At 40.4% G+C, this 7,783-nt stretch overlaps 1 protein-coding gene across 1 annotated transcript; it reads left to right on the top strand.

Annotated features, from left to right (window-relative positions):
- Positions 1 to 3,828: 3,828 nt before the first annotated feature.
- On the top strand, positions 3,829 to 7,530 carry LOC131086976 (leukocyte elastase inhibitor A-like). Its single transcript, XM_058030704.1, has 7 exons — positions 3,829 to 3,996; positions 4,489 to 4,551; positions 5,093 to 5,281; positions 5,491 to 5,608; positions 5,928 to 6,070; positions 6,809 to 6,976; positions 7,126 to 7,530. The coding sequence occupies exons 1-7, from the start codon at positions 3,829 to 3,831 to the stop codon at positions 7,528 to 7,530; spliced, it is 1,254 nt and encodes a 417-aa protein (XP_057886687.1).
- Positions 7,531 to 7,783: the final 253 nt, after the last annotated feature.

Here is a 7,783-nt window from a genome sequence, read left to right as displayed (position 1 = left end):
TTAATGGAAAGGAATAAAGAGAGTCTTGTGATTCTGAGACTACTGTGACCATCTTCAATCCTCATAGCTTTTCTCTGGCCTGCAATGAACCTCTGCATTATTCAAAGAGCAAGAAGGGAGCCACAGATCTGGAAAATGCAGTGCAAGTCCTAGTCCAGCCCTCTGTTCAACAGCAGGATGAGCTACAGCTTTGCCTTTCCCAGAAAGCATTTGCATAGTGATTCTCCTCAAAACCTACAATTCAGGAAATCCTTCAAACTGCTTGAACAAAAGTTCCTGGAATTCTCAGACATTCCCATTAAAAAATATCTCTGCCTAAGCCACATTCTAAACTTCACTAAACTAACCTAGAAGAAAACAAAATAGCAAAGCAGGAGACTAGAACAACAGCAGAGAGTGTTCCTTTCTGGGAATGAAGGACTCTCTAACTCCATTGTCTGAAATTTGTCCACTAACAAAAAAATTATTTGTGTGAAATAAATATCCACCAAATGGAAAAACGGAGGCATAGTTAACCTTCAGTTTAATTCAAAATGAATTAAGAACAGAACCACCTACAAAACCAGAGAAACAACAAACAACGTTGAAGAAACCTGGAGAAACCTGTTCACCTAAGAGAATTAAAAGTATAAGAAAACTAAGCAGGAGCTAAGAGAGTAGTGTATCGCTCTGTGAGCATATTAGATAACTTGAGCTTTTATTTAACAGATTCCTACACAGAAGAATGTATTTTAAGGGTATTTGTAGCTTTTAGCACATATCCCTGTGCCTAAAGGCCATGAATTATTGTGCTTCAGGATTGCAATTTTCCATTCACTGTATTAATTTGTCCCAGTGTTCCTGAAAGACAAATACTTGGCTGTGTCTTGCTGTTCAAAAACCATCTCTTTTCTGTTCTGGGAGACACCTGGATGCTACACAAACTTAGAATGGTTACAGCTTGTAGCTCCTACCTGTATGCTTATCCCCTCATATTCCACAACATTTTTCCTCCAACTGTGACTAGTGCCCAAAATAAGACTGCAGAGAACAGCCCATCACCACAAGCAGAGAAACACCATCTGCCCAGTTCTGCTCTGCAGTTCCCTGTCGGTGGCAGTGGTGAGTGTTGGGGAATCCATTCAGAGCAGGTAGCTCAGGATGCAGCTGCAGGCTGGGCTCTGGGTGGGAGCCCAGGCAAGGGGCTGTGAAATGCCCACCCAGTGCAGACAAAGGGCCCTGGGAACTGTGGCCTGGCCAGGGAACTGGACACTCAGAGATGCAGCAGGAGCCAAGGACCTTGGACTTTCCCACACTTTAGCTTGTGAGGGTATAAAAGGTGTCCTTCTATCCAAGGTCTCCTTTCTTTGGGGTCCCTCCTTTGAGGAACCAGCTCGAGCTTGATATTTTGTTATTGCACCATGATTAAATTATTTCAAGGACTGAGATGTCAGAGGCTCTGTGGTGGTAAGGAAATCTGGTGTGACTGTGGGTGTGGGGGATGCAGCTGTGAAGTGGCCTTGATCCCTGCTTGGCTGGGGCAGATGTAACTGCTGGAGGGCTCCTGGATGGTCAAACAGGGCTCAGCACTGGGGAACAGGCTCAGCAGGTGGGTTTTTAGGTGACTCTGTGGAGAGCAGCCAGAAACCAGGAAAGCAAGCCAGATGCTTCTTTGGGAAATTTTCTTGTCCCAGTGTTAAGCGAGTTAAACCAGACTGCATGGCTTTCATTGCTTCAGGCAAAATCTGTGCAGGTCTGACTCTCTTGTTCTCAGGGCTTGAATGAACAGTGTGTTTTTAATTTCTATTTCCTCCCAAGAAATAGCTATGGGAAAATTCAAACTGAAAAGGAATTAAACCCCATGAGTACTTTATAATTGATAGGAAACTGCCTTCAAAGTTTCCTAAATACCAGAGAAGCCCAGTATCTGGTTGGATTGATGTGTAAATACATCTTAGTAGTGATAACTAAGTACTTGTTACAAAACAATGTTGTTAGTACTCATACGAATACTTGCCCACCCACACACCAAATCAACCTGAATGTGAAGAAAGACAATTTCTCAGGAAAATAACACCAGAAATATACTACTTCTTATTAGCAGGTTGCTCTGTCTCTGCTGCCTACGCCTTGCTGAAGCAATATAATGTCAGTGTCTCCTCAGAGACACTGACAAAAATGAGGACTATTGGGAAGTTCTGGGCTAAACTTAAGATACAGTTTAGACCAGGACTAAATCAGTGGGCTGGTTATAGCAGTATAATTGTTTCTGCTACAAAACCTGTGTTGCATTCATTGGTGCCACTTCTGACATCAAAACATGACAAAATTCTTAGAATTTTTTCTTTTCAGGTGAAAAACCACTCTGAAATTGCCTTTGTTTTTAGGAGTTTGCTTTCTTTTTTTATTGCTACTTAGATTTTTTTTTTTTTTACATCTTAGTATGCACTTAAAACTATGACTTCTTTCTGAACTCCTAGGGATATAGAAAAGTTCGAGATTCCACAACAGATCCCCTAATTATACGAACTGGTTGCAACAGACAGGAATGTGATTCATCACGAGTGAAATTTATGCTGCCACTGGGAGTGGCAATGGTTTTATATCCCATTGCTCCAGAAGCTCCGTCAAGAAGCTCGAGTGTCCGGTTGACACCATCAGTACGGAGGAGAAGGTAAATATCTCCATGATCTTTAATTCTAAATGACAAAACTAGGATCTAAGGATCAAGATGTGCATTAGTAATATACATGCCTCCTTAGCACATATATATGGCATGTGATATATTTTGAGGAAGTGACAATGTTTTGGATTACATTAAAATGTATGAGCTGTGTAATGAATCTGTGCTTAACTTGTACAATGGTACTTCTAAACTTCTGCTTTCCAAGTGTGCTTCTAAAGAAGATTAAAATAATTTGCCACTTGTTCTGCATGATCCTTATAGGTGCATAGCCTTTCTATAGTGCTCTATCTTTCAAATGTTTATATGGATAATTTAATTCTTCTTGAGTAATAGGGGAAATATCAATATCAATATCAAATGTGACTTAGAACAGTGGAACTTCTAAAATACTGAACTTATGATCAGATGTTTCTACAACACTTCACTGGATGCAGGCACTACATCTTCAACCTTTTAGTCTTTAATGAGAAAGAAACTCTGTTCTAGCTCTAAGATATGAAGAGTTTTGCAGAACGTTCAAGATGATCTGCTTGTAATGACTGTGATTGTAACTGAGGGGTATCTGGGAAAAAGAGTTCAAGCCACAGGAAAAGAGTTTAAGGTTTGAATAAAAAAAACGTCTGGAATTTTCTACTAATGCACAATGTGTTTCTGCTCAAAATCTTACTAAGTGAGCCTGTCTGTAGTTCCATTTTCTGTCAAACATTTGTTAAGCAACCAGAAGGACATGTATGTGAGGCACAGCTGAGTAATACACATAAAGTTTTTAGAGAGAAACAAAGAGTCAGATATGATCAAGGGTGTAATTTATAAGTGGTATGCCTAGAGGACTGAAGGCACAAAGATCAGGATATAAACTGAGCTGGAAGTTTGGTTAGGACAAAGTTAGGGCTAAGTGGCAAAGCCATAGCTATTTCTTGAGCTGGAGAAGTAGCTCAGCTCAGAATACTGTTTCTGTAAATGCGTTTCTTCTGCTATTCAGGGTGCTGGTTTTCAGATTCACTGTGAAATCCCAAATGCAATGAACAGGGAATTTCCACAAAGTACTGAATAATTGAGCCAAGCTATTGCAAAAACCTTACCAGGGCTTCTAAACACAGCAGGTGTAAAGATGAGAAACCTAAGTTGTTTTTACCCTTGTTTCAGGTGATCACAGTGCCACAATGTGCTCTCTCAGTGCAGCCAATGCCAAGTTCTGTCTTGACTTTTTCAGAGAGCTGAACAAAAGAAAAAGAAATGAAAACATCTTTTTCTCCCCACTAAGTCTGTCAGCTGCCTTTGGAATGGTTGTCCTCGGAGCCAGGGGCAGCACACTTGAGCAGATTGAGAAGGTAGGGCTTTGTTCTGAAAAGGGAATGCTGGCAGAGGCTGATTGTACCATCTGATACAGTTCCTAAACATCCAAAGGGCTGATGCACACAGAAAGCCCTTTAAAAAATACATTATGCAGTTCCTAATACCAAATTTCTTCAGACTACACATTATTACTGAATTGACTCTTCAATGAATACATCAGTGCTAAAGAAAGCATTTTGGAGGTATCCCTGCACTCTCAGAGCTCAGAAGAGTTCCCTACCTTTAATGTGGTTTCTTGCCTTCTCTGGACACCCAAAGCCTCCTTGCTCACATAGAAAGATTTCAAAGATTTCATGCACTCACCGTCTCGTAGAACTATTTGTTCACTTGCAAGGGTTTTATGGTAAAGAGCAAAGAGGCCTTTCCACAGGGCCTGAGTCTGGCTGTGTTTTGGGATAGGCTTGCAACACTGCTTTAGCTTTGAAGTATCTTCACTCATCTGCATTCACCCAACATTTACATTGCAGGTCTTTCATTTCAGAGAAGTTTTGAGCAGTACGAGACAGGAAAACAGATACCCTTCTGAGCAGGTAAGACACAATTGCAGCTCTGAGCTGAACCAACAGGAGCCAGTTTGTCAGCCCTTTTCCTTGAAGACAACCACTTAATCAGAAAGCACAGCAGGGCTGATCAGCCTCTCCATCTAGATTTGCTGATCTGCTTATTACTCTTCCTTTATTAGTTATTTAAGGGGCCTTGTGAGATCACACATTTCAACAGCTGAGCCTTCTCATTATGGGTTTCTAACCAAAACAGCAGGGCCAATCTAAAATGGGATAAGTGATTCAATTGCCACCTGCAAAGGTTTGTCTAGAGAGCACGCCAAAGGCATCTTGGAGCTTGCTTCTCCCAGTCTCTAAGCCAGCAGCCTTTTACTTAGTGTGCACAGGGACATCACTGTAGGATACAGTGTGGTTTGGAGGTGAGGAGCCAGAAGGGGACCTGTTTTGTCATTCTGTACGTGTGGCACAGGGGGAGTAGGAGGTGGTGTCCTGGTGCATTTATTCCAGTGCCTGAGTCAGCTGGGTGGAGTAGGGTTTCTCATGGAGAGAGGCTGCAATTCACCCTCAGGTCCAACTTTGCATAGGAAAGCTCAAGCCTACCACGAAACATCTGTTTTCCTGTTTGAAGTGTGAAGAAGATGAAGGAGTCCATTCCCAGTTCCAGGCTCTGTTGGCTGAAGTCAGTGAACCTGGACCAGGCTGCTGTCTCACCATTGCCAACAGGCTCTTTGGAGAAATTACTTATCCATTCTTTCAGGTAAGGAACTGTGGTCTCCCTTGTAACAGCTCCTAGGAGTGAGGAGCTCAGCAGAATGTTTTCCATCATGAAGCACAAAGGGACAAATGCCTTTTTTACCAATTTCTATCTTGCTGATCTACTACATGGAACTATCCTGAAGCCATGAAATTATCTATCTTATAAAAATGATCACATCGCAAAAAACTTCTGCAATTTATACTTTCCAGCAATACTTGGATTCCACAAAGAAATTCTATCGAGCAGAACTGGAACCAGTAAATTTTAAATACACTGAAGAAGAAGTCAGAGACAAAATTAACTTCTGGGTTGAAAATGAAACAAAAGGTAAAGAAAAAATTGACAGGTTTTTTGGTTTGCAATTGAACCACTTACGAATATTACTCTCTAATTTTTTTCCAAAGATAACAAGATTTTTCTATATTAAACACCTGCACTTTAATTTTTTCTTTTCAACAGAAAATAAATGTAGTAAGGAGAACAAAAATGCCTTGACTTCTTTGGTTCCAAAGCTGTACATAAATACTTGTCATTTGTCTGACAGCATTATACCACTTGTCAATTTAAAAGAAATAACTATAAATAGTCAAAGTCAGCTGATTGCCGGAACAAAGTAATAATTAATCTTAATTCATTATTTTTAAAGGTAAAATCAAAGACCTATTTGCTACTGGTTTTATTGATCCCTCTACTGTACTTGTCCTGGTCAATGCTATATATTTTAAAGGAAAGTGGGCAGTAGAATTTAAGAAAGAAGACACTAAGGAAGCATATTTCCACCTGAACAAGGTACAGTGTGGGCAGGAACTGAAGCAGCTGGGGGATGGAGGTCAGATGTCTGTCTCCTATAGTAACAGATGGGGGCTTTTCTCCTCTCTTTTATCCCAAGACAAAACAGTGGTCTTAAGTGAGAACAACAGAAGACTGTATTTCTCTCTGTTTTCCTAACCAAATATGAAAATGTTTGAACCAATTCACATCAGAAGTTCTTGTGCAGCTGAGATCCTTGTTGGACCAATTCCACTGAGCTCATGCACTAACTTTTTGGGGATTTTGCAACTAAGGGTGCTATTTCAAAAATAGTCTGCTCTTGAGATTGAAAGAGACGATTCTGCTTCTCTGCTACTATTTATGAACAGAACAGTGTGTGCTTTCAGGGAAAAAAGTATTAAAGACAAATTATCTCAGGGGAATGTATACATTATTCATGACGAATTTAATTTATGGTTGCATAAGATGTATCAGTTTCCTCATCTGACACAGCAGAAAAAAGATAGATGTATTGAGGAAGTTGTCAGTAAAGTAATTTGGCACTATTAGAAAGGGAAATGTAGTTTTTATGCTTCTAAAATGGATAACTTCATTGGGACTACAGTTGAGAGGAACATATCAATGCTACAAGTATATAAAACCCATGACCAGTTTAAATAATGCTTTTGAGCTGAACTCTAAGCTCAGGGCTGAAACCAATTAAACCCAGGGTGATAATTTCTGTATTTTCCGTTTAATATGTTTCACGCGTTCCAGAACGAGAGAAGGAAAGTGCAGATGATGTTTCAAGAAGGATATTTTAACATGGCCATTGTAGAGGAACTGAAAACAAAAGTCCTAGAGCTCCAGTACTTCAATAATGAACTGAGCATGTTCATTCTTCTTCCTGAAGATGACTGTGAGGACTTTACTGGCCTAGAACAGGTAACACTTCATTTTCTCTCTAGTGGCATATATAGAGAGCAATGCTTTAGCATTGCTCCAGTATGGTCAGAAGACAAGTGGGAAAAACTGAATTTCCTTTCCTTGCATTGATTATGGTGCCACTCATTACTCCCAATACCACCTTACAGCTTGAATGTGCCCTCACCTACGAAAAACTGGCAGAATGGACCAGCTCGTCTACGATGCAACCGCTGAGAGTGAAGGTGTACCTGCCCCAGTTCAAGATGGAGGAAAGTTATGTTCTCAACAACACTCTCCAGGAGATGGGAGTAATGAATGTTTTTGACTGGGGAAAAGCTGATTTGTCGGGAATCTCTATGAAAGGTGGCTTGGTTGTGTCCAAGGCCATCCAGAAGACAATTGTGGAAGTCAATGAAGAGGGCACTGAGGCAGGTTGTTCCATGGGGCTCCTTGCAATGCCTCTATGCTGTCCAGAAACTTGTGAGTTCAGAGCTGACCGTCCATTCCTCTTCTTCATCAGACACAACCAAACCAACACCATTCTCTTCTTTGGAAGATATTCCTCTCCTTAAGTGGAGTTTATATTGGAAATTAGATCATTCTTCCCACTTATATCCCAACTGGCAAGCAATAAGGATAAAAGACAAAACAAAGACATTTTTCTAGACTTTATCCTAAAGTCTGGTTTGCTGTAAATAAAAAGACTATCTGAGAAGATTCAAATTAAAGATAAAACCCTAAACCCCATGAATCTTAGGCATATTTTACTTTTAGGAGGCCCCATGAAAATGACATCTACCTTAAAATACACTATGAGGTATTTTC

This window comes from Melospiza georgiana, chromosome 1 (assembly GCF_028018845.1).
Source record: "Melospiza georgiana isolate bMelGeo1 chromosome 1, bMelGeo1.pri, whole genome shotgun sequence".
NCBI lineage: Eukaryota > Metazoa > Chordata > Aves > Passeriformes > Passerellidae > Melospiza > Melospiza georgiana.
This window is presented reverse-complemented; position numbering and strand designations above follow the sequence as displayed.

What these genes read in the sequence shown, in the direction of transcription:
- LOC131086976 (XM_058030704.1), top strand. Translation starts at nt 3,829, where the DNA reads ATGTGCTCTCTCAGTGCAGCCAATGCCAAGTTCTGTCTTGACTTTTTC. An exon ending in CACTTGAGCAGATTGAGAAG is followed by an intron (nt 3,997 to 4,488) that starts GTAGGGCTTTGT and finishes TTTACATTGCAG; the next exon opens with GTCTTTCATTTCAGAGAAGT. An exon ending in ACTTTACTGGCCTAGAACAG is followed by an intron (nt 6,977 to 7,125) that starts GTAACACTTCAT and finishes ACCACCTTACAG; the next exon opens with CTTGAATGTGCCCTCACCTA.